This window comes from Zonotrichia leucophrys, chromosome 1 (assembly GCF_028769735.1).
Source record: "Zonotrichia leucophrys gambelii isolate GWCS_2022_RI chromosome 1, RI_Zleu_2.0, whole genome shotgun sequence".
NCBI lineage: Eukaryota > Metazoa > Chordata > Aves > Passeriformes > Passerellidae > Zonotrichia > Zonotrichia leucophrys.
Window position 1 is genome coordinate 93597438 of NC_088169.1, and position 27426 is coordinate 93624863.

Sequence of the window (27426 nt, forward strand, 5' to 3'; positions counted from 1 at the left end):
GAGGAATGAATCACACTGCAGGCCTTGTTATTGCTAAAAGATTTCATCTCACACTACTGAAGAGTCACTGTCTTAATGAAGGAACACATGTCCTACCTCATCCCTTTCTGATCCTAAGAAGCTAAATACCTGTTGCAAGGGACACTGGCCTCAACTTTATGAGTCAGTTCTGAAGTATGTGCGCTTTTGGTTCTCAGTGAACACCAAGGACTTGCAAGTCCTTGTATTCCATTAGTACTAACCTCTGAGAAGAATGAGACACATCAGATCTGTGTGTATCACATAGTAAAAATGAGTCATGGAATAAAAAAGCTGTGGGGTACTGTGGAAAGTGGTCATAGATCATGCTATGAAAAGATTTGGTCATTGTTACCTCTCATCATGAATGTAATCATTCACTGACAACTTTAATTTCCAAGATGTGAGAGTGTAAATTCTTGGTTACTAATGTATTATGCTGTCATGGGAGTCTGCATCTTGGAAGATGAATCCAAGTATTTAAAATTAGTCATCTTAGCAACTGATTTTTTCCCAAGTAATTACAAGCTTTGGAATATCGGGATGTTGAAATACTCAGTGAAAAAGTGTTGCATACAAGTGAATGAAGAGCAAAAAATCCTGTTTCACTCTCACAGATATTAAAGCCAGGATTAAATATAGTTTTCAGAAAGAACACTTTTCTTTTAGAGTGTTATTGCTGTCACACTTTCACTGCTTGATGCGCATAATTCTAATTCTACTTGTTTCACTCTAGATCCCAAAAGACATCCAGACTTAGTTTTCATCTTTTTCCCTTTTATGTATAAATTAGGATAATCTGGCATGGCTTTGAAGGCCCCGGGGAGATCCAACATACTGATAAGAGAGAAGATAGTGACTAGCTTTTATTCTTGAAACCCATGGTGTCTACTTTGCAGTATTTAGATGTATTGGTCCCCCCTTTTAATATCCTCAGAGATACTCCATTCTCCCTGATAGCAGAGTCATCATTTAATGAAAAGGCAAAAGTAAAAAGAATAAAGTCAGTCCAGAGCCTGAACTATAGGTACTTCTGCTGTATGTCCTGTTGTAATACACTGCTATGAAAAGATTTGATGAGGTAAGGTTGTACTTGTCCATGCTTGGCAGCAAAACACAGAATTTGCAGAAGATGGGCTCAAGTGCCAAGAACATGTGCCAAGTCATCATATCTCTTCAGTTCCTTCTGCTGGAAGGACCTCACTGCAGCTCCCAGAATGTTTGAAAACCACCAGCAGTCAGTGCTAATGCTGCTATTTAAGCATCAGTTCTCACTTCAGGGCAACTGGCCAAAATGAAGCAGACAGCACAATTTCTCTCTTATTTTAGTAATTTGTGAGTACTTTAGTAATTTGTTTTTCAGGGTGAACACTGCTGCATATAAATGTGAATTTTTGGAGAGTGCTTTGTTTGTTTGGGATATGCTGGGTGAAATCTACTTTGTTAGGATGTTTCCTAGAAAACTGACTTAGCGTGATACTGAACTGATGCTGAAGGGTGACAGATGCTTAATCAGGGCAATGCAGCTGTAATTTTCATTAAAGACAATCATTAAGTAGTGCCATGTATCTGTACTGAGTATTAAACTCAGGTTAAAAGGAAAGCACTTATCTCTTAAAAACTGCAGTTAGCTTGAAATCCCAGGTGGGTTGGTGACTTGCTGGGTTGGTTTTGGTGCTTTCTCTCATGTTACAAGAAGTGGTTGTTAAATGTTAAAAAAGAGTGCCACAGAACAGTCATTCAGAATGGACCAGAAGATTACCATCAACAATTAGAAAGTGCCTTAGACTACAATACATGTTTATTGTCCATTTTGAATAGGTTGTTTAAAAGATGCAGGTTTTTATTATTTTATCAATTATGATTGTATCCATGACTACAGCTTGGGAGCAAGCAGCAGAGTTACTTCTTTTTCTCTGCCTTAGTGTTCTGTAATGTAGTTATGGTGTTTTATACACAACTTTTCATCTATAAACACCAGTTTTGTGAAACTCTATCTCTAGAGAAATGAAGGCTCAGGTAAGAAAAAATACTTCTTTCCCCCAGAGGTTATCCACTAGACCAGGTGACAAAATCAAGAGTAGATTTCAGGTCTCAAGGTAAGTGGCATCCATTAAGCTGCTTGTTTAAAAGTTGGAAGAGCAATTGCTTCATACATGGAGCATCTAAACCTCAAATTTGCTAATTAATGGATTGTACTTTCTGGAGGCCAATATTAGAATGGTTTACTGTACATCTTTCTCCTATGAAAAGGGAAGTAAAGATTCTGACATTTACCTTCAGCTAAAATAAGTGGACAGTTGGCTTTTTTTGGTCAGGGTTTTACAGTATGCTAATATGATTGTATATTACGAGTGGATCAAGCTCTGTGTTGCAAAATATTGTTTCTAATCATAACACTGGTATTTTTAAAATATGGCATTTCATATGTTTCACACAATATGGTTTCTAATAATATATTTCATATTTCTCCTTTGGCCTTACTTTTGATCTTCAGTCATTTTCAGGAACAGCAGTTTCTTGCTGAAGTCTCTGACTCAGATGAGAAAGGCATCATCCTCTAAGTTAGGGAGATGACAATTTAGCATGCACAGGAAAAGACCTGAAGAGAACAGATAAAATCCTACATTCATTATATGTCTAGTCTTGATAAGTACAAAAATATGATACATTCATGTGTTATGTAAACCAATAATGTATAAAAATAAATTTAAGATGCATCCTGCTGAATTTATCTGTTAATTCATGTACTTTGTCTCACAGGAAAAAAAAATAAGCTAGAACAGATCATTCACAATTGCACATTTTTCAGGCTGCTGATGTTGGTACTTTAATTAGAATAGTGGAATGTCAGCATGAATTCTTTTGTTTTACAGAAAGCAAGAAGAATTGAGGTTAATTAAAGGTTAATTAGAGTTTAATTGGTAGTTCTTTCTTTCCCTCTTTACTTCTGGTGATAACAGGAATGTTAGAATCCTTGACTTTGATGACAACAGATTGGGCAGGCCTGGTGTTGATTGCTACTGCCAACATGAAAGTGGTGCTGCAGTTCTGCAGCTCCAGTTCCTAATCAATGAGGTAAGGACATATTTACTCAGATTCTTCTGCATAAATTTAGTTTAATAAGTCAATTCATGTTATTGTAATTGAGTGATATAACTTCTCCCATTGACAAACTGTGCCAACAAATAAGTGGTGTACATCCAGAGAACATTCAACATACAGCCTGTTAGAAGAATATTTATGGAGCTGCACTCAGAGAAAAGTATTGCCTTCCTATACATCAGTTTAAAGTACTGAACAAAAGGCAGTCGATGCATGAATGTGTGTAAAATGATGTAAAATCCATTAAGTTTCTAAATATGCTGCACAGTTCTGGTTCAAATAGAAATTAATAAATGAGCTAAATTTTTCTATCAAAATATATTGATGTTTATTGGCTGAAAACTCAATAGTTGGAGATATGCTATTACGTGAAGCAATGAAAAGCAATTGCAGGGATCATCAATTAAACCATCATGCTTAGTCTTTGTAAATGGTTTGTCAAAATCAAATTTAGACAATATGAAGAAACAGTGCCGGATTATAGCTTGCTCTTTGCAGAAGGTTCTGAAGATAGGAATAGGCGAGAAGACTTTCTGGTGAATACAAATCAGAGGGTTTTTTCTGAGGACCTTAGAAGTTGGTCAAATCTTCAGTTTTGATTAATTTCCTCCCATGACATAAGGAAACACTTTTGGCAGGTGCAAGTCCTCTTTGTAAATGGGGAGATCTTAGAACTTCTCAGGGGAAGAGTTTTAGTTTTATGACTTTTTAAAACTTGAAAAATATTTAATTTTTTCTTACACTTATTTGGAGAAAGTAACTGAACCACAGATACTGAGGAGGTGAAACAGTCTAGTGAAATTCTTAAGAGTAATGCAGGGATGAGAACAGGAAGGACAAAGTTTGAATTAATATTCTTTCTTTTCAGTGGGTGACCAGCAAACCCCCTGATGAGAATTAAAGCATGGATTGCACTGTATTAGAGAAGTCTCACCTCCATATATTTTATTTGCATAGGTCAATGTTGAAAAGAACATTTACTAGGATAAGAGAAGTTTATTAGCCAGTCATAGATTGTAGGAATTAATCTTTCCAGTTACATGCTTGCCCTTCCTCAATATAAAGCATTGCCTTGGTTTTGGGCAATCTGTTCCCCTCTGTGATGGTAATACACAAGGGTAGATCTGTGTCTGGCCTGATCTGAGGTGTAAATGGAACAAACCAGTGCAGAGCAGTAGGGAGCTTCCCCAGTAGGTAAGTTGCACAAGTGATCAATATTCTGTGGTGACGAGAAAGGCAGTTAAAAGCAGGTAGAATAAGTTCACTCCACATTTCTCAGTCAGGTAGAGGCCTGGGCTTTGCAAGATGACCATTTTGGGACACCACAAGCAGAACCAGTCTTCATAGTATTTCTAATCTGTGATAAAGACCCTGTCCTTCTATCTGCATCTCTTAGTTCTTCCTGTGTCCTGTCCTCTTGCTACCTGTCCCCACTTTCTTATCTGCCTCCTCTTTCCATAGTTCCAGTTTTGAATTTTCATCTTACCTTGATATGACTCCTAAGCTGTGCTTGGCACTGTCATATGTGTGCCCATGCATGCACTAATTCCTTTATTCTTCAGTTACATTTTTCACACTCACCTTTTTAAGTATTGTCTCTTTCCATTTTGTTAGTCTTTCTGTGTATGTGGAAACAGTGGAGAGTTGGCTTGTGTAAGCTTGGTTACACAATTTGAGTGTTAAATTGATGGAGGTTTAGTTTTTTTGGCTGATCTTGTACTAATTTAAAATGTTTACATTTACCAGATCGATTCAATTGTGTATTATTTGTGGTAGATCATTTTTGTTGTAGAAGAAAGCAATGATTTTTCATAAACTATCAGTTTGACAGGTAGATCTTTAGCAGTGAGGATCATGTAAGAATAATACAAAGGCTGCAGAAAAATAATGTGTTGATGTATTTTGTGTCTTCTCTAGGGTGCTTTGGTCAGTGCATGTGCAGATGATGCGCTTCATTTGTGGAACCTCCGGCAGAAACGACCAGCTATTCTACATTCTCTGAAATTTAATAGAGAAAGGTAAGGCTATGTGACACAAAATAGAGATCTCGTTACAAAAACAACACTTTCTGGATTTCTTATAATGCATTTTGCCTTTCTACAGGTGGATATAGTTTTGCCTTGAATATTTTTCTTTCAGGTTTGTACCTATGGAACAAAAAGTTCACTTTCTCTTTCTGCAGCTTTCTCAGAACTAGAAAAACTTGGTCTTCTTTATGCCAAAATATTCTTCATTTTACTTCTATTTGTATGAACTGCTGTGAACAGTAATTCATTTTTTCTTGAGACTGGACACAAGCATTCACTTTTGGCTGAACTGTTGTTCAGTACTAGACAAAGAGTACTTCAACTGGCTATATGAGGGTAATAATTATTCTCTTTACCTTGATATAATTTTATTTTTGTAAAATACTGGAAGTTTAGTAGGAATATATTGTGAATTTGGAAAACTCTGGTAAGTGTAAAGTGAGTCAGTTTGTCTTAATTTTATTTTATCAGTACCTAATTGTAGGAAACCCTACTGAAAATAGATTAAATGAGTGGTTGTAATTTTCAAACTCAAACAGGAGCTGAGCGCTTCAATCTGTATTTAGTCACTCAAGTAAAACCTGATAAGATGTTAGGGAACTTCAGTGCTGCACATCTATTAAGAGTGAGAAAAAGTTCCAAGTTTCTCTTAAGGAATTAGGGCAGTAGTCAGGAGACCAAGATGCAGTACATAAATGCAGCAGTTGTTTTTAACTGGAAATTTAACTCATATTTTCATTTTCTTACCGTGTGCATTCAGTGTTTATTAAGGTGCAGCAACTTTTTTTGATATTTATATATTTGCTTGTGCAGTGGGAAAAGATCCCAGTACTTCACCAGAGCAACAGACTCATCAAATCTTTAGCTGCAGCTAGTCTGAAAATTATTATGGAAATACATTTTTCTTTGTTGTTTATTATCCAGATACAAATCATGTTTGCTCTAAAATGTCACTGAGGTGCATGATTTGTAGTGGGAAGTACTGTGTAATAATTTAGGAAATATATAGCCTGATTCCAATGAGTTTATAACCTATAGCAGACTTGTATCAAGGGGTTTGGGACTGCGTGAGAGAAGATGAAAATGAAAAATTAGGTGTGCATTTCTAGCTGCTTCTGGGCAGTAAGTATCCTTTTACTCATGGTGAAATGTTTGAATCTTGGTATTCTCATCAGGTAGGTGCATTATTCACAATTTGTCATTGATAAATCTAAATATCAGAGAAGTTATTCCAGTACATCTTGACTGAGCTCTCCCAGCCAGCAATCTGACACACAACATAACCAATCATTGCTTATAAGAATGCAGCCTCTGTTCATCTCTTTAGAGATATTAACCTGTTATCTTGGTCAATATTTTATCAGCATTTCTTGCTAAGAGAAACTCACACACACATTTGTGCTTTGCTAAGAGCAAAACACCTGTCATCACACTTGCCTAATTTTCTTTTTTGCCTGACGCCCTAAAACATTGAGCAAAATATTTGCAAGCAAGTTTTTTAGAATACTGGAAAATTTGCTTAAAACCAAATTTTCTTTAGTGACATTTCTAATTCAGGTGCAAGTAGGATCTGAGAATGTAAGTTATTTGTAACAAATGCATAGCTAACTGTACTGCCTTCTATCAAAATCTAGTAAGTTGTGAACAAAAAAATACTGTTAGTTCTTTTATGTATATTTTTTGTAACTGGTTCAATTGCTGCCATTTAAATAATTTTTATTAGGACATCAGAGTCTGTGAGGCAAATATCCTGCAATATAATATTGTCAAAGAAGTAAGTCCAGTCTTAAATTTAAAAAGAGTTTTCCATAAATATGAAGAAATAACATTGTAGGCAGTTCATTCCATCTCAGGGTTCTCTAGCACTGCTCTAAGTTTCTGGTTGGTTTTTTTTAAAATTATTATTCAAGCACTTAGCTTCAGAATGAAATCTCTTGATTTTTATTATATTTTCTTTTTACATCCATATAAATTTGTTTTAAATCATCTAACTTTCAATTTTCTAAGCTCAATTACACATTTAGTATGGAAAATTCAACATAATCCTCTGGGCAAGTAGCAAAAAAGTAAGGCTAAAGCTCTAATTAACCCTCTCAATTTGGAACATTTATATACCTAATAGAGCTAAGTCTAAAAGAGAACTTTCATTTTTTTCTGAATATATTTTTGGCGTTTGAGAGCAGAAGCTCTAAATTATGGAATGATCAGAGAAATAGTGAATAAAATAATGGTTGCTGTAGCTATGTGAAATCTATGACTAAATGCATGTAAGGGGAACTTGAGAAGCTGATAAAGTCATAAGATCAGAATTTATTTTCTTCAATAAATTCAAAGGTCTGGCTTTCAAAAAGTAATGTTTTCCTCACTGTAGGAACAGTTAAAAATACTTTATTTTTATCCTCCCCTCTCCTCTTGTGGGAGGGGGGTTAAGAGAAAGCAAGGTTCATATTTAATAGAGAGAGATTCGTTTGTCTTAAGTTTGTGAACCAGGGAACAAGCTGGGTTTTAACTGTTTCTTAAATGGGGAGAAATGCTTGTTGACAAAAAATACTTTTAAAATATTGATGCATGTCTTAAAAAAATAGTAAGGTATTGAAAGGTGCCAAAAAGGGAAGTGTTTAGAAAGTCAAAGACTAGTTTTGTAAGATTATTTATAATGTAATTTAATTTTAGATTTAGGGAGCTTTCACAGAACCAAACACATGATTGTTCAGGTGCATTTTATCAATGAAAATGGAACATGTGAATCCTTCAAATTTTTCTATTTGCATGTCTCTCTTCAGGATTTAAAAAAAAATTAGTTTTATTCATCCAGTATATTTGTCTCTTTGTTGCACTGTTTGGTTAGTTGTTTTTTTTTTAAAAAATGGCAGATTTACTTCATGAGATGATGCAGTATAATGCACTTAAAATTCTAATATTTTATCTGCTTGTGATGATGATGATTTTATTATTCCAAATGCTTGTTTTATTTGACATTGATTAATTAATTTCATGTAGAATCAGTTTATTCTGAGGTTTTATGGTCTTTGGTGCATGAACCATAGAGCTGGTAGTTTCTGTTAGACAGATGAATGTTACTTAAATCTTTGGCTATTACTCACAATGCATCAGTCATATGTAGTTGAATTGTTTAAATTGAAATTTGCTTCTGCTTCTTGACATTTAAGATTTCAGGATAATGGACTAAAAGCTGCTCTTTAACAGTGTTTGTGTATAGGTTTCTGTAATTACTTGAGTAAAATTTCCCCAAGTGCATATGTACATATATCCCCTCTCTCCCTCCCACAAAAGTGAAAATGTTTTTTTCTTTGGATGTTGGTAAAGATATCGTTGTAAAGAGCAAAGAACACTTAAAAGCAGTAGTCTTTGACTTAATGGTTTATGAATAATAATTCACTAACAAAGTGCACCTTTATAGCCGTTAAATCAGTTTGCAGCTTCTCCAGATTTAGTTTTTTCTTCTTCTGACTTACTGTTAAACTGATGATGATGCATTACTAGGCATAATAATTCATAATTCACTGTTCCTTTACTAAGTGTCTCTTTGGAGTAAGTGTAGAAGGAGCACTAAAGAGACTTAATGGCAAACAGATATTTTCTGTTTTATGGTGTAATGCTCTGGACTTTTTTGGACTTAAGAAAATTATACATTTTTGCCAAAAAGTATACATTTCTTTTCTATGAAGTAATCATCTTAGATTACCATTGCTATATTTGGAATGTAATACAATGCATTGAGAACTTTCAAGAAAATACAACTGTAAGCAAAGTGTCTCAGTGCTTGGCTCCATACCAAGAGCTGTAATGATAAGACAGTTACTCAAAGACATGTTTGACAGTAGCATATGGTTGGTAATACATGATTTATGGTTTCTTTTACAAATAGGGTAGACAGGTAAAACATTTTAAACTCTGTAAACATTTTATAAGAATTGCCTCCGTGTTTTTGAAGGTCAAAATTGTGGACACCTTCCATATGTTAGTACCTCTTTTTTCTTCCTTGATGTCATAGGAGATGCCAGATTGATCTTCAGTAGGCATTTTAGGCCAAGTAAATAACTCAGCTGATGCCTCTGGTTTTAGCTTTTATATTTTTTCAGATTCTATTCTGCTTTACTATGTAAGTTTAGGCTTCATCTTAGGGGATAGTAAGCTCTCTCCACAGAACAGGTAGACAAAACAATTCCTTCTCTAGCTGGGGACCCAAGGACAGGTGATCAAGATCTCAGGCCCAAGAGCATAAACAATGGTGGACCAAAGAGAGAAAACAAAGATGGGACTTCATGGGCTAAAGCTGCAATTGGACAATTAGCTCCAATATGCTAATGGCCCAAAACTTATAAAAATGGGAGACCCTGGGACCTGTCGTCCATTTTTTGGCCATTTTGGTTGTGCTGCCCAAGGTGGATCTATTGAAGCCTCTTAATAAATATCTACTTTATTCTTTAAGTCTGATCTCTGTTTTAGGTCAGCCTTCACAAGGTATCAGTTTTTGGCATCAAGCTACTGGAACTAGACACTGTCTCTATCTGCTGCAAAGAACATTAGGATTAAGCAAAACCACTGGAAACTATTATAGGTCTTCATTATTTTTAATATAATCAGAGCAGACTTCAGCAGGTACAGGTTTAAATATACAACAGCTTACAGATTCCCATTTAATATAAGTGCAGCTGGGGTAGGAAAACCAGCAAGGATTGCAGGGTGAAATCCAGGTCCTATAAGCTATCTCAGGTGCTTGTTTCACTTAGGAGCACAGTTCATCTCCTCTGAGCTGGTTCAGGTGTGTTGGCTGACACAGGAGACAGCCCTCCCCTCTTTCTTCTTTCAGCCATTGCTGACTGGTGTGTGACAAAAGAGCCAACAGTGCTGCAGCAGCTTAGCCAGTGACTTAGAGCAGCCCACATGAGCACAGTGTGACACGGATTGTTGCATCTTTAAATCCATCTGCTTTCACTCCATACCAAGGCCCTTCTGAGGGGAGACACAATCTCTATAACTGGCTTTATAGAGACTCTTAGCACGTTCTTCAGTGTTAAGGTATTCTGGCACAGAGCAAGAGGAGCCTCTTAAGTGGGTGACTTTTAGAGCAGTTCTGTTAACTGTAATTCACTATTAATTAGAAATTTAAGATCTCAACTCCCACATTTGAGATCTTGCAGTATTTGAACAAGATGATTGAGAGTATTACTCCAAATGCTTGGAACAGATAAAAACAAACCAAACCCAAAACAACAACCAAAAAAAGAGTGTTTTTAAATAAGGTAACTTCTTGAGTCTATATTCTTTCCTGACAGTAGGAATCTTATTTGCCTTACTGTATCTTTGCAGGGTTTTGTGTCCTGTGTTAAGAGCACTTTAGATACTTTCTCTCTCCTTTTCAGATAAACCTCATCAAAATGACAGCAAGAGGCTATTGAGTGAACACTGGTGACTGGCTGTGCAGTCACAGCAGTACCCGTGTCTGTTCATTTCTCTTAGGGAACTTGTGGGCTAGTTAAAGTAGATTCTCTATCTCACTGCCTGTTCAAGGAACTGGATTCCTGTGATAGCTTGCCTGCTCATAAATGAACCTCCTGGTTAAAAGTGTATAGCTGGAAACTCTATTTATGCAATTTCAAATGAGTCACAGGCTGTCATCAAGCAATGTTCTGTACAGTTGCATGGTCGTGCTATACAATACAGATTCTGATTACATGGTGTGGTCTAGCATTCAACTATTGCAAAGAACCATAGAACCCAAATATAAAGCAATATTTCACCATAAAGACATGCCAGTTTCTGGAAAGGACGTAAATTTTCTCAGATTGATGATGGAAAAAAATAAGGAAACCAAAAGAAGCCATGCGATTGGCATTCGCTTCCACATCTTGATGAAGATTTTACAAAACATACTTCTGGGGGTTTTTGTTTGGGTTCTTTTTGTTGTTGTGGTTGGTTTTGGCAGTGATTGGTTGGTTTTATATGTGTAGTGTGGTCTTGCATCAGCATTTGTCACTTTTGAAAGAGTAGTGCTCAAGGGTTTGAAACCCAATGTGTTCATGCAATTATTGAGCTTGAAAAGATTCCTGAAAGACAAAAGGCTTTAAAGATTCTTCAGTGAGACTGACCCTAATCTTGTTAATGTAATTATTTACCACATGCCTCTGTTCCTCTGTTAAAAAAAAACCAAGCAACCAAACAAAAAACCAAAACAAACAAAGCCCCAAACAAACAAACAAAACCCCCAAAAAAGAGAAAAAACCCCAACAATAACAACAAAAACCAATAAATCAAACAAAAAACCCCATTCTTTTTTCACATCTTATATCATGTTATAGAAAATTTCATAGTGCACTTGACCTGTAGAATCAATGCGAGCCATAAGCTCATCCTGGAAAATGTCATGCAGCCCAGCTGAAATGAAGACTGTCTTGGTTATAAAAAAAAATCAAGTAAAAACATTTTGGGGTTTTTTGTCTTCAACACAGGTTAGCTGAACAATCAGCAAAGAGCAAAAATGCAAAAATTAGATTTGCTTATTGATACCAAGAATCAAGAGGTTTGAGTTGATAGATTTTTGAGACTGTGCAATCTACTGAAATAGAATGAAAATTCAATTGATCCTTAAAATTTTCTTTTTGATAGATATGTGAGCCTTCTAATGGAATGAAGCTGAAGGGACCTCCTCAGTCTGGTTCCCTCAGTTGCATTCCAGAGAACTCAAATACCTTCCTTTCTTAAATGAGCAAGCTGATGATGTTTCACATTAAGGTTTGCTGATCCTTTATGATCCCAGGAAGAAAGGCACTCAAGGCCCTAGAAGTTAGCTATTCAAAATGCTATTTTTTAAAACTAGCACTACAAGGAATGGCAGAAGATCACAGGGAATCTTGCATCCCTGTAGATGCTGGGAGCCCTGAGCTGGGCATCATCACACAGGGCTTCAGTGAGCAGGTAACCCATTCGTAGAAAGTGGCACCCCATTTTTGTCATCCAAGTTATTGCAGGATTTTCTTGTAAGGAGACAGCTGTGTGCATTATTCCTACTATCAAACAGAAAGGACATAAACACTAAAACTTCCTTCTGCACTGTTGGTGCAACCACCACTTGGGAGCTGCCTGCAGGCTTCCCAGGGACAGCAAGCTGGCTGTGTCTGTGCAGCTTGGAGGGTGAGTGCAGCCCCACACAGGCTGGAGACCGCGCTGCTCGTGCGGCCCCTGGTGCCTGCCTGGGGTCACCTGTGTGTGGATCCCCAGCTCCTTCACATGCAGCAGTCCCCAGCCAGGGCCTTGCACTCTTATGTAACTACTCAAGCTGAAATCCACTGTTTGCTCTGCAGGAAAAATGTTCCATGTTGGTTTGGTTTTTGGGGTTTATTTTCACTACAAAAATCAAGATTCTGTGTTTTCCTTTATATTTTTTTTGTCTTCATTATCTTTTCTTTTCTTTGGGCCTTTTTCCTCATATCAGTTCTCTTTGAGCTGATGATTCATCAATTAAGCACATTCTAGATAGGGTCCCATCTGTGCTGTGGCCATTGACAGTACCATTTTCATTTGTAATCTCTGCAGGAATATGTTTACTGATGCATTCAAAAATGGCATCTTCCTTTCATGTGGCTTCATCTTACCAGTGTTTGTGGTCTTGCTGTGATTGACTAATACACCCATTACACTTCTTCCCTGATGTATATCTAGCTGGCAGGGAATGTGTTGCTTTTCAGTGCAATTCTTTAATAGTGGAAGCAAAGCAAGACAAGCAGAATTGAAATTATCTTTTTCCATCAATTCTGTATCATGAGCTCTAACCCTAAAGTGGAAGTTCTTTGAAGTTTGAGGCTGTGCCCTTTGCATTTTAAATTTAATTCAATTTCTTGTACTTTACTTATGCAGATTGTCATTAATATTAGTACCAAGATCACTTGTGAAATTACGACAGCTGTAAAACTAATTCTTACGAATCTCTCAAATATCCAATCAAAAAATTTCCTTTTGCAGTAAAACCAAGTGTAAATTAGACATTAAAAATAGAATTCTATAGTGATTTTTTTACAAGTGCTATATTGAAATTTTTCCTTTTGAAGGATAAACATTTTGAAGGACTTCAAACCTTGGTTAGTCTGTATTTTTAAGTATAGGTGAGCAAGTAGTAATAACATTACAGTCAGAACATCAGAGATAACATCATGGCTTAATTTCATCAGATTTAGTTTTTTGTGCTTACCATTTTGGGTGGGATTTGTAATGCAGCTGAGTCTCGGTGCCACTGCACAAAAAGTGCTGCAAGAGCTTAAGATGGCTATTCTAAAATCAGTTTGATTTCTTTATGCTTAAATTACGCAAGGGTAAATGAATGATCTACTCTAAATGAAGATCACTGAAGTCCTGGTCATATTTTTCATTCTAGAATATTAGAAAGATCTCTGTTTATATCCAGATCCAAACTTGAATTTAAGAATCTCTTTTCTTTCTAAATGGTGGCTTTTAAAATCTTTCCCCAAAGTAACTTTTAGTCCATCAGGATTCCACCAATATTATTATCATCAGTTTAATTTCAATTTAAAAAGTCCTTAAATGCATTATGCCACAGTATCTGCTTTTGTATGTGTTTGTTAAACAAATTCTCTGAGGGCAAAATGCCTAATATGCTATGTCTGAATAACTCTTAGAGCTAGCAGCTGTCTTAAATAGCAGAAGGGCAAAATACCCCTGAAAGATGACTTAAACCAATCACTTAACACATGCACACATGAAACCATCATGGCCCATAAAGCTGCTGGAGAAAAATGTGTAGCTGGCACAATTACCTGAGGACTTAACAGCACAGGCCCTCTGACCTGACAAACCCCACTTTTCCAATCTACATCTTTCTTTGGGTCTCTCTGGCTGTAGTTTCTTCTATTATTTCTCTTAGAAAAAACCAATCTCTTCAAAATTAATTTTAAAAAAATGAATTTAAAAAAAACATTCTTGTGAAGTTTTACTTTTCCTCCAATAAGGAAGAAAAACATGTCCTGGTTTATTTAAATTTTGTCACCTGCCTACATGTGATTGTTTGCCTGGGTTTCTTCCTTCTGGAAAAGGTTCCTTAGCAGGAGACATAATGTTGCTATATGCTGTCAAACCTTACATCATATACTGAGCAGTGTGCTAGTTGTTTCTAATGCTTTGTAAAAAATAAAGCATTTTTGTCAGTGGATTTATGCTTTTTTGAGAAAACACAGGGTAACATGTTCTGTTGTTTTCACATAGCAGCTATGTTGCCAAATTGCTCTGAGGCCAGGTTTGGATAGCAAAATTTAAAATACATGCTCTCAGCTATGCATTGAACAGCTGTTTCATGGTTTCAGTCATAACAAATGAGAGGCCCAATACTGTAATACAAAAATGCATCATATTAGACAACAGAAAAAAAAGTATTTTAAAATGTATGCAAGTTCAAGCAGCATAAACAGTCTACGCTGTCAATCGGAATTTTCTTGTTACACTTATAATGTAGATCTGGGAATTACATGGTTTTCTCTTTTGAAGTTTTCAAATTAGAGTTTTGAGACATCTTTCAGAGTTCTGTTCAGATCTTTCCTTTGACCTTTGTTAGATTAGATTTCCAGTCATTTCTTAGAGCAGTGAAGAGCAGTCACCCATTCAGTTGCAGTAAGTAATTTGGTTCTTGGAAATCTCACCACCTCTTTCCTGCCCAGACACATGTCAGCTTTGAGCAAGAACCCAATGCGATGATTTAGGATACTTTTCCTTCTGTCACAATAAACTCTGGCATTATTCCAGTAAATCAGAAATAGAGCTAGTAATGTCAGTGTTGAGATTATATCATTAAACAGTACATGAGCAGGAAGAGAAGAGAGACTGCAGATTGCAGAAAAACAAGGACCATTAATCACAGAGTCCCTGTCTACTGAAGCGCAACAAATGAGAACAGCTGGTCTCCAATAAGTCTACATGATTTTAATTGATGGAAGCTGTTAAGGAAAAAAGCATGCATACAAAGAAAAAGCATACACATGTAAAATTATTTTTTCTTTGAAGTCAATTTCAGTATCTCAGTCTTATCCTGATTTTAGCGTTCATTCAAAATAACTTGATTGATATTGATATAAAATTGAGTTTAAACTTATTTTAGTAAGAATGGATGATAAACACAGATTTGTGTATGCTGCAGCTAGCAGAGGGTGAAATACTAACATATCTTTGGTTTACTTTTCTAACAGCTCTGTGAAGTCAAGCTGTTAAACAAAAGACAAGTTTCAACCTTTCATCTTTAAGCTAGGTCACAGTTTACTTTTTTGTAACTATGAGATTAGAAACCAAAAACTGCATTTTTGATTTATGTATTCAGTGTTGGATGAAGGGATGAGAGAAACTCTACCCTTAGGTGTTTGGGGTTTTTTAATGCAGATACTACAAAATCAATGAAATAAATACATCAAAAACTTTCTCTTTTGAGAACATCATCCTCCTGTTCCAGCCTTTGTTATTTGGCTTTCTTTCATTTTGCTAAGTAACTTACTGTGGCTCTTACTGTGCTCTGTATTGCCCATCACTGTCACTGTGTTTGGTATTACCACCTCATTTTTACTTAACCTTCAAAGAAATTTATGAAGGACAAGTGAAGTATTACAAATATGAAATAGTGATTTCACAAGCCAGTAGACAAGAGAAAAATCATGTACGTTGTCTTTCCCCTGAAGATGAGAGCAAGAGTCTGTTTTTCAACCCTGTTTCATTAATTTGCTCACCTCACTGATTTTGTGGAACTTTTATTCTCATTTTTGTTGTGTAATGACCTTGAGTCAGCATCAGAAACAAATTAGAAGTCAGTGAAAAGTATGCTGGTTTCTTCCAGCCTCTTTTTCTATTTAAGGAAATGTGTTTCCATGTAATTTCCTTATCTCTTTCTTTTGGGACCAAGTGTTCATGTTACACCTGTTTGATCCACGGCATTACTGTTGTGTAATACTAAAGATCTAGGCGGGGAGGAAGTGTCACTGTCAGTGATCCGTCTCCTACAGGTAAGACCTCCAATGAATTTGCAGTCAAAACCATAAAAGGGAGTTGACAAAAGAGCACGTCTCTTGGCTGTGCATTTGCCCAAGAGGAAGGAAAGTAATTTTCTGTCATTCTGAAAATGAAACAAATTATCTGTAGCACAGGCTACCAAAGCTGTACATCCCATTGCGCACCAGGATTTCAAGAGTGACTTCTAAGTTGTTCTTGAGCTCCAATAATGCCCATAACTTGCTGCAGTGCTACTGCAGATGGCTTTGGAGTTATTGAGGGTGGGAATTTCAGTACCTGTATCTCATAGGAAGTTATAGTGCAGCTGTCTTTCTGTGTGTGTTATGGCATGTTGGACAGACCAGGGCGACCTTTTGTGGAGTTGTAAATAAAAGAAAGAAAGAAATGAAACTGGGGAAAACCAAAGGTCCTGTGGCATGCTGTAGACTTTGACTGTCCTTGTAAAGAGTTCATAATGACCTCATAAGATTTTATCTAAATACATAGATTAACTCTTCACTCAAGGGAAATCTCTGGGTTTACTAATTAATCAAATGCAATCTAATGTACTTCTGAACATGCTTTTTCTGATTTGTTCTAGGTTCTTTTAAGTTAACTGCTTGTAAATAATTTATGTTGACACCCATTGCAAATGTTCATATAGTTGCTACACTGATGTCCTTTGACATGAGCATTTCCTAAAACAAGTGTTTTTAAATGCTGTAAGCTATTAACTACAGTTGTGATTGCAAAGTCATTTTAAATACTAAGTGCACAAGTCAAGAATGGGCCTAAATTCAGGCTTTTAGGGTTATTTCCCCGGTCCAGAATGTTTACACAGAAAGTTCTGGCTTTTGCAGAAACAAAGGAACAGCCTACTTTTATTCTCAATTTTTTTAACAGAAAAGAAGGGGACAAAGAAACACAATGTACTATTAATAGTGCTTTACCTTGAATTTTGTATTTTCATTTTTAACACTTTAAAGGATCAGTCCCAATTTCTAAAAAACAGAATGCTTCAGAATGTGCCAATAGATCCAATGAAAAAAGGATACAAAACCAAAATATCTTGACAAAGAAATTGTATTCCAGCTGCATTTCTTAAAACTTTATAGGTGTTTCTTTGGGGTTTTTTTGTGCTTCTTGTATTCCTGTTTCTTGTTCCTGTTAGTTTCTTATGTGTACCATTTCAGGTAAGGAACACCATGAAAAATACTTGTATCTTAAACATTTTGAAAGGCAGCAGTGGACCACCAGCCAGATGACATATCTAAATAATTGGATGGAAAATAGCTGCATAAGCTTTTTTGTTTTGTCAAAATAAATGTGTTAGATATCTCAGCACTATTTAAGCCTATTGGCCTTAAATGAAACTCTAAAGTGAAAATGTTTTCTTAACATTTCTTCTACATAGAATTTGCAGAAATTGAAGTGGGGGTGGGGGAGAGGAGAGGAGGATGTCTTAATTATATGTAAGATGTTCACAAATAGCTAGAAGTATACTTTGCTTAGGATAATTTGTATTGAAATTACAGTTTAGAGGTGGAATCCTGATTTGTTGTACTCAGCATTTGTAGAGAATCTCCCATCACTGAAATTCTTTAAATCAAGAGATGTCTTACAGTAATTTGTTCTAGCTCACGTAGTAGTTAATTTGAAGAAATCAGATGAAATCAGTATTAAACAGAAGAGAGGAATCTTAGAGGTTCATTTCCTACATTCCAATCCACAAATTAAATTTTTGCTGTTGTACAAGCAGCAGTGACTGTGATGAATACTTGTATCTAAACCAGTATAAAACAAAGACAAATAAAATGCTCTCTGGACTGATTGGGTAAGATGAATAGTCTGAGATACCAAACTTAAAAGGAACATTGAGAAGCAGAAGCCTAGAAAGTAACTGCTACCACTGCCTTGACTCCATTTTTCATTCATGTTTCTTTTTAAGGAACATGTATTAGATTGCCTCATGTAAAGCGTTTTATTTTACTGTCTTACTTTAAAACATTGATCTCTACAGATAAGAGGTGATGTCTTCAGATGATCCCACTGTCTGCAGGTATTGGTTGTTCAGTCAGGAAATAGGCACAGTGGTATGTGAGCTAAATGATGACTTGTTTCACAGTTTTCAATTGTAAATAGTTTGTGACTTTCATTATTAAGTTAAAATTTATTGGTAAAGATGACTCATGGAGTATTTATAAACAGAATAGTCACATTCAGCTCTGAATTTGGTGGAAAAATGCAATTAAGTTTTAGTTCTTACCTTTCTCATTAGATAGATACTCTTCATCTACCCAGTCCTGTCATCACCTTTATTTGCAGTGGATGCACTATAACCTTAAAACCACAAATATTTGTGCAGTCTGTATAACACTCTGGAAAAGATCCGGAGACAGAATTGCTAGTGCAGTATTTTGAGAATATAATTTGGCTTAATATTCCTTTTATGTCCAGATATTCCTAAATAACAATGGGGTTTATCCCATGTTATGCTCTCACCAGGATGCAGTGCAGTTTGTGTTCAGGGTGTTTTTATCTCTACTTCACTTTCTTCTATGTAAGTAATTAAAACATAAAATAAGACAGATCAACTGATTTTAATTCAAATTAAAAGGTTGGCTGTTGCTAGCAGAAAATATATGTGAAAGAGATTTTTCTTATTTTAAATTTAAACTAAACCACATTATTTAAAAAACAGGTTGACCACATGTATCAATCTCAAAGGCATGTTTGGTTCATTCATTTTCCACTAGGATCTGTGTGTTCAGGACTGGTAGAAATTTTTGAAATTATCTTATATGGTATTTTGGGAATATAGTGTGAATAGGAGAAATACTCATGTTGTGATTAGTATCACCAAGACCGTGAAAGGAAGGAACTCTCCAGATATGTTGAACTGCTCTCTATTTCATTTGGCTCTTAGTCAGCCAGTTAGTAATTTAAAGTATTTCCTCTGCTCTTACATTGGCCCCACAGACTGCATACTCTGCAAGTAAGTTAAAATGAGAGTTGAAGTTAAACATTGGAACTCATAATAATGGAATTCATCATGGGTTTCTGCCTTCCTAGGGCTTCCTGGTATATAACAACACCCCCTGTAGCAGAGGAAATGTTGTTATTACTATGCACAGACCCAGTTCACATCTATCTGGGGAACTGCACAACCATCTGCTGAAAACACATCACATCATGTGGATGGCAGACTGCATGAATTGCTGCTGTTGTTTATTGTTACATGTCTTACAGTGCTGATGAGCTCCAAATTTATATATAGACCAGGAAGAAGATTAAATATCTCCAGAGGCCAAATAGCTCATCATTTACTTTCTTTGCTAGATCTGCTGGAAACTACTCCTTTCTTTCATTGTCAGTAGCTTTAACCTGTGCTTCTGTTTAGGCACTTCAGGTCAGCTACAAATTACTTTGCCTGAATATCTTGCCAAATCTTCCTGTGTCCATTTGGTGACTTAAAGCAATAATCTCAGTTTGACTATCCTCTACTAAACTGATGGAGAAGTAACCTTACACTTCCTGAGAGCAGTGGGTAGCCAGAAGCTACCTCAGTCCATTTTCAACCCCTGGAGCAGGTGTGCTTTGTTTTGTAGTAATTTTCAACAAAAAATTACCAAAATATTAAGGGAGTGTGAGGGAAGAAAATAAATCATGTGAAAATAATTTGTGCTTGTTGCTGGAGGGAGAAGAGGACTGATACAAAGTCATGAACCCCCCTCAGCAGCTGTAGTTTTTTTGTTGGAGTGAAAAAATCCTGCAGAAGTCAGGAAGGGAAGGGCTTATGCAATCATTTTCCCCTGTTGTGAATATTCACTGAAGGCTGCACAGGCCACAGAGATTCTTCCTCTCTAGAAGAATCCTTTCAAAGAGCTGCTTTCAAAGAGGACCTGACATAACATTGGCAAGTACCAGGGATGCTGCCCAGTCTATCAGGTGGCAGTGCCAAGAGAACAGCTCTTGGGAATGCCCAGCTGAAGGAAATAGCATGAATCAGTGGGCAGTACTGGAAGCACCTGAGGATGCTGCAGAAAATCCCTGGAGTCAGGAAAAAAACCATAATCACTGCAGTGAAAAGGTAGACTTCTGATAGCCGTAACCTTCTTCAGAATGTGATCAACTTTCTCAGCAGCTGAATTCATCCATGCTGGGGCAACTCACTGTAAATTGGGTGTAAGACAATGGCAGTCCCTTAGGAGTCCCTGAGAGCAGAAGGCTGGGCCAGGACCATGATTGACGTGTCCTGCGGCTACTGGGCTTGCTTCCTGTCGGCTACTCATGTTCCCAAGGTACTGCTCCTGCATGTTTTATCTCCCTCTTTTCCTGTAAATTTGTGAGATTTCCATGTTTCCTGAGAACCTGGACTCTGTAGATTATTTTGGTAGGATTCTGAAAGGGAGCTCAAGCTAATGTTTTTTTTCTGTAGGAACATACAGAACCAGAACTCTGAGAGTCAGTGCTGGGCTTAAGGAATACACAGTCTCTATGCTTGTTCATATTTAGGATTATCTGTATAAAGGGAAAAGCCATAGTGTAAATTTAATTGCATTTTTGATGTCTATGAATGCACGACTGAATAATTAAATTGGAATAACTGTTTCTCATTTTGACAAAAATGCAATTTACTTTCCACCCTTCAGCAGGTCTTCCCACTCACCACCAGCAATAGTGTTCCAGGAAACTTTTCATGCTAAAAATAGAAAAAACAAAAATAACATAGCAGAGGCAGAATGAAGTGCTCTCAAAATTATATTTTCTTTTTCCTAGAGGAATACAATTAACACAATAAAGATTATTTTAAGTAATCTGAGAGTTTTTACTAATACTTTAGAGGCTATAGCATTCTAAATTATTTTAACATTATAGTATTCTACTAATATGCAGTGAATTTTTGGCCATGGTTGTTAGACTTTAGAGTTCTTAAATTTTCTGAAAAACATACCTTTTCAAGATTTGCTAGTCAGAATATATTCCGTTCTAAAATAAAGTTCAGTGTTTTGACAATGCCTCTTTCTGTTATTCTATTATACCTCTTTTTTACTTATATAATTTATGTAAATAATATGGGGTTTTTTTTAGGACCGTAGCAAAATAGTTTTCCTTACTAAATTCCAATTTAAGCATTTTAGTTAGTACGTCTGATTTTTTAAAAATTACTATATCCTACAGAATATTCTATATCCTGGTTTTTCATTTGGAAAAAAATATGATGTTTCAGACTCTTCTGGCAGAGTAGAAACACCTTTTTTTGTATCAATTCATCAATTTTTCACTATTCCTTGTAATGATCCACAAGATTTATGTTGTCGTTTGCTGCTAAGAATGTACAATATCCACATTTCTGGCTGACTTTCTGTAAAGTGAGCAACAATGCGAAAATCCTCAAGTTTTCATTTAATTTTGTTGCATATTATCTGAATCAGATTGACAATCTGATTAAACTTTGTCAGAAGCACTTCATACTGACATAATTCAGTACAACCCCTAACTTCTTAAAAAGAAAAATAGCTTTCTTTCTTTCTGGCTTATTGACTCGTTTTTGTAATGGCATCAAAAGACATCTTAATTTGCTTGTGGGATATATGACTAATAGAGTCATATAATAGAATACCTTTCATCCCCAATGAAAACTGCAGTATGAGACTTCATTGTTTTCTCTTGAAGAAAACATTATGTAATTTCAGTACTTACTGAGATGGAAGATGTTCATTAAAAATCTGAGTCTTGCTTCAAAGCTTCCAAGCCTCAAGTCAAGTTAATATTTTCTGTAGAAGTGAAAAGACTATAATATATAAAGCAGTTTGAATTTCATTTACATAATGTAAAATAAAACTACTTTAGAGAAGTGCAGAGTTTTAGGAGAATATGAAAATCGTATGGGTTTGTTTGGCAAAGCCTAACAATATATTGTATTAAAATGCCTAGTAATCCCCGTGCTCTAATAGGTTTGTTACATACCTGGATTGCCTTTAAGGGAGTGCTATTTCCTTATAAGCTCACATATTCTAAAAGGTTTCATAATGACATTCATGCATTTCATAATGTTTAATAACAGTTTGGGTAAACAATAAAGATTCATAGGGTAGTTTTCATTGTGAAAGAAAGAGCATGCAGGATACTTTCTTACCTGGCTGTCCTATACATTTGGCAGAGCAAAATTATATCATTTAAGAGGAAATAGTTAGGCTTAAGAAAACAGACATGGCTGTGGTGCTTTACTTTCTATCCTTTAGCAATACCTAAATCTCTTTTGGTCCTTCATATTGTGCATCCAGGCTTAGTAGTGACTGGTGTCTGGGATTTCAGATAGGTCAGCAAGATATTAAGTCTAGTAACTTATGGCCTAACTACGTTTTGGTAGTTACTACATTAGTCTGATTTTTCTCTTGCTATAGGACCTTGTTTTTAAAGCATTATGCTCTTGAAATTTTAAACCTAAGGCAGGCAAACTGAGGACATGCAACATCTGGGAATGCAGACCCCCACTTTTTCTGTTGGTTGCTGTGGCAGTGGGTCCTAGAAATTATAACATGGAAGCAAATCTCAAAAAGGATGAAAAGCAGCCCAAAGCAGCCTCAAACAGTGTGTGAGGTGATGTTGAAACTTTATTCATAATCAAAATGTTGAATTCATTCTTGCACATGGGAGATCAAGTTTTCTGCAGTACCCTGTAGTGGCTTGTGCTTGGGTTTAACAGAGGACTGAAAAATTGCTTTGTCCTAGGTGGACTTGCACCTGCTTAGTCTGATGACACTACTGCAAGAATTTGGAGTAGTAGCATTCAAGTCAAGTCGGGCTCACTTTGGAATTTAGGATTCTTTTGTTAGTGACTAGACAGCTACATTTTCAACACTTTCAAGCCACGATTATCTCCTCTTCCTGTAATTTAACAGTTTACTGCAAACAAGTGTTGGGTGATCTTCAACATGAAGTGATTAAGAGGGTTTATTAGCCAGAGAAGTTTTTTATGGGACCTAGCAAAGCATCCATATGCTTTGCAGTACAAGAAAGGCGAGTAGAGGTAGCACAGAAATGCAAGAAATGAAACAACAGCAACCAAAAAAATGGACTAAACAAGAATTTAACCAGAAGTGAAGGAAATGGTGCACCGGAAGAGAAAGCAAAAGAAAGAGAGTTGTTTAAAGGAAAAGGATCAGGAAGGATCCTGGAAAAGGAACAAAAGTCCCATTTGAAACTCTAAAGTCAAAAGGGCAAATGGTTCCTGGCACCTGTTATGAGCAGAGGAATAAAGCTCATAGCTTGAGTTCCATCAAGAATTATGTAGGTGGCATATACCTACTGCAGTTGTTTCTGTTGGATCTTTGTTGGTCTGACTGTATCCACAATATCAGTATTATGTTGCTGCTTGAAGGCATATTCAGTTATGCCTTCTAAATTATAGCTCCCATTCGCAAAGCAATTCTCTTGAAAATGCTGGTGCTCTTTCCACTGAAAGCTCTGGAATTATTGCCAAAATTATACAACTGATGGCAAAATTTAGCCCTGTACAGCAAAGGCTATCTCATATTTAGGTCTCACTTTAATCAACAAAACAAGATTTCTGAGAAGGGTAAGCCTTATTCCATGATTCCACAATAATTTTCTCCATAAATAACAAATGTGATGACTCCATATTTTAACTGTATTCAATCCAGTGTGATTCATAAGTACAAAAAAAGTAATTTTCCTCACTTGAATGAATCTAGCATTAAATGTACTGACAGTTTTTAGATACTTGTAAAACTATGAACTATGCAAATACTGAGTATAATCTGTTTGGAACCTTTCTGTTTGCTGAGAGTACTTTACAGGGAATCGTTACATAAAGTATATTTAATTGGTATAATTATTGATCAATTCCTTAAAGAGTGGCAAATGCTCTACGCAGAGGACTTTACTTGACTGAGAGAGCCAAATTACTGAAAGATTGCCAACAACCCCTCACTCCTTAATAATAATAAACTCAAAAAATTACTATACTGTAAGAATTAATTTTTTATAATATGCATACTTTCAAATACTGTATGTACTTTTGTGGTGGTTGAAGGTGCTAAGGAAAAAAAAAATTGAGTTTGTATATAATAGCCAGAAATAGCCTGTTTGTGGAACTGAGTGATAAATATAATAATGTGTGACATACCAAGCAAAATACCTGTTTTTTTGTCAACATTTACAAGTGTGTACCGTAAGGTTGGATTAAGTTTCAGTCTCTGTAGGTAGCATGCATTCACTTACATTTTAGTAGCAAATGTTTTCTCATCTCATAGATTTAGTTTTGTTTTAGTGTGTGTAATATCTATATGATATAAAAGTAACCTGAACCTACTCATTTGTCATCTGTGGAAACTTTTATGTATTATCGTGAGAAATTGTCATGACATCTTTCCAAGCTAATGTAGCACTTTTTCATCACCTTGTAATGAGTGTAGGGTTCAATGTGTCCGTGGTAGTTCAGTTTTGATAAATGCTCTTATCTAAGGCCCTGCTCTTCCAGATGCCAAACAAATGAATGTTTTCTTGTGTGAATTATGGTATTATTCTTCTGTTGTGTAAAACATGAATTCCACTGATGTCCACAAAACTCTGTTTGACTGGATACTCTGCTTATTCTGAGAAAGGATATAAGAAAGCCTTCCTTCAGAGTCTTGAATACTATAAAGTACAATTTACATACTCATGGAGATAGATAGACTTAATTCAGTGCTCAGGTGATGCTTCTCTTTTGTCCTGGCCTTAATATCAGCAGGCAGGATGGCCCTGTTTTGTTTCATGTTCTCTTTTATCATTTTCCTGGAGGTGACTCCCAGAACCTGCACATTCCTCAGATTGCCTTCTGGGTACGTTTTTCTCAAGTTATAAAATGGAAAGAATAATTCTTTCAGCTGCAAAAGTGTTAGAAAATATTGTTAATGTGGTATTCAGTCACTTTTATTTTGTTGTTTTGTGGTTTTTTTCTTTTCTAGGATTACTTACTGCCATCTACCTTTCCAGAGTAAATGGCTTTATGTTGGAACAGAGAGAGGAAATACACACATTGTAAATATTGAGTCCTTCATTCTTTCTGGATATGTTATCATGTGGAACAAGGCAATAGAACTGTAAGTGCAGATTTATTTTTTTTTCATTTGTATGTGTGGTCACTTTCATAGCTGTCTTAAATTTAATTTTTAAGAATTATTTGGTTTTTCAAATATGACCGGATCTTTTGAAGCCTTTAATTTCAGTGAATGCATTTGTAGTATTAAGTGGTTCTTTTACAGGACATTAGGAATCAGATTTATGTTGGAGACCTTAAATTATATTTCATATAAAAGAAAAAAAAATAATGGTGTACTGTTTAACTATGAAGTTCCATGAAATACAGAAAGTCTTTAATCACTAAAATTCATATTTTGCTATTTTTATGAGGAAAGCTTGATCTCCATCTCCTCCATCCTGTGAAGAGAATAATGGAGGATATTTGCCCTAAGATTCTACTGGGAACTTTTCTTCGTTGAGCTGTGAAATCATTTAGATGAGAAGGGACAGGAGGAGGTCTCTAGACCAAGCCTCCTGCTCAACACAGTGAGAATTTGAAGGTTAATTCAAACAGATCAAAACCTGATTAAGTGATAGGAAATATAATGAGTGCCTATTAAATGATAGTTCTCTAACAAGCTAAGCAAGGTGCCTGTGTTTTGGGTATGAAATGGAAAGAGACATACAAAAATCTGGGATGCATTTATGCTTCCTGCAAGTAAAAGCCTTGACAGAAATGAAAAATTCTTTCTCTGCTGGTCCCTCTGTGAAGTTCCAGCAAGAGGAACTTCTGTGGGAAAGCTCAAAGTACTTCTTGGAGTTTCTGAGACATTTGCTTCAGTTGTGAGGGACCTGTAACCTCTGATAGTAAACTGAAATACACTGATCTCAGTGAACCAAGAGAACAGTCAGTAAGAACAGAGTTACAGGCCTGCAGTGTAACCCCAGTTCTCAAAAATTCCTTCCTTTCTTTTCTCTCTGTTATTATTATTATACTAATCACTCTGTCCCCCAGGTTGAGCTGATGCCTCATTTTCTTTCTCCCTCTCTGCCCTTACCAGACTTCATAGGCACAGTTGTAAAAATCTAAGTTTACCTTCAAAGGGCATAAAACCAAGGATTCAAATAGTAATCAGGATTCAGTCTGCTGGTAAATCTTTCATCCAGATCTCAATTTTGGAATGTTTGCGTGTTCTGCCCCTGTGGGACTGCTTGGCTCTGGTTAGTAGTTTTGGCTGCAAAAAAGTACTGCAGGAAAACATGGTTTCCACCAGAGTATGATAATTTTGATGAGTTATGCAGGTGGAAAGTATCCTATTTTTTTTCTATTTCTCACTTTGTTTTGGTGACATTGACATATTGGAGGGCTTTTTAAGTCCTCTATTTCAGAATGTCTGCATTTACTGCATTGAGTAGATAATGTCTTTAAGTTTTTGGGAACAAAATGTTTTCATTTTGTGTGCACTTGTAATTTTCTTTCCTCCAGAAATTATGATGTTTCAATTCTATAGGGAAATAGATCCAAAAGTTTTTTTATGGACTGGAAGCCTTCCACCAAGTTTCCCTTTCTAATTATTTTTAAATTCTTCTGGATAAATGTTTTAAAATTATTTTAGTGGCCACAACAAGCATTTTTCATGAAAGTAGAGTAGAATGATGCCCCCCTTTCTATGTAGAAAATAAGGGTTGCTTTCTTACAAGCTTCACAACTGATTTTTTTGACATAGGCTAGATGCTGTGCCATATGCTCCCTCTCTAGAACCTTCAAGGAAGCAAGCAACCCCTCCTAACTATCTTCTTTGTATTTTCTATGCAGGAAAATATCTAGAATTTCAAAATTTTCTCTTTCCATAAGTTGTAAGAGGTAATGACAACATAATAAACATAGACTTTGTTTAGTACTTGGAGGTGCTGCATGGTTACCAAAATGGGTTCTTCTTCTAAACAGCAAGTTTGCCATGTACTGTTTTGTTGAAAGGTGAACACAGAGGTATTGAATGAGGTATTCATTCATTACTGCTTCTAGTTCTGCCAGTCTTACAAGGATAAATTGATCCATGTAAGCCGTGTGCTTCTCTAAAGCTCCATCCTTTCCATCCAATCTTACCGTGTACTCCTTGATATGGAGTGGAAGAAGTTGTCCTTGTCAATCTTTTGCAGGTGGACAGGGGATCCCATGTGTCTCCAGATTAGTTTCTCTGTATTAGAGGAGGAGGCTGGTGGGAATAATTGTGATGTTTGCCACAGC

The 27426-nt window shown here is 36.0% G+C and overlaps 1 protein-coding gene across 10 annotated transcripts in view; it reads left to right on the forward strand.

The window, feature by feature from the left end:
* The window catches only part of STXBP5L (syntaxin binding protein 5L), a 185245-nt gene that overhangs the window by 65109 nt on the left and 92710 nt on the right, over nucleotides 1-27426 (forward strand). For 9 of the 10 annotated variants that reach the window (XM_064722676.1, XM_064722666.1, XM_064722730.1 and 6 more), the window contains exons 3-5: nucleotides 3015-3096; nucleotides 5041-5141; nucleotides 25124-25258. In XM_064722676.1, coding sequence (XP_064578746.1) covers nucleotides 3015-3096; nucleotides 5041-5141; nucleotides 25124-25258 — 318 coding nt within the window. Of the gene's footprint in view, nucleotides 1-2981; nucleotides 3097-5040; nucleotides 5142-25123; nucleotides 25259-27426 lie in introns of all 10 variants that reach the window. The other variant, XM_064722738.1, reaches the window with a different exon arrangement.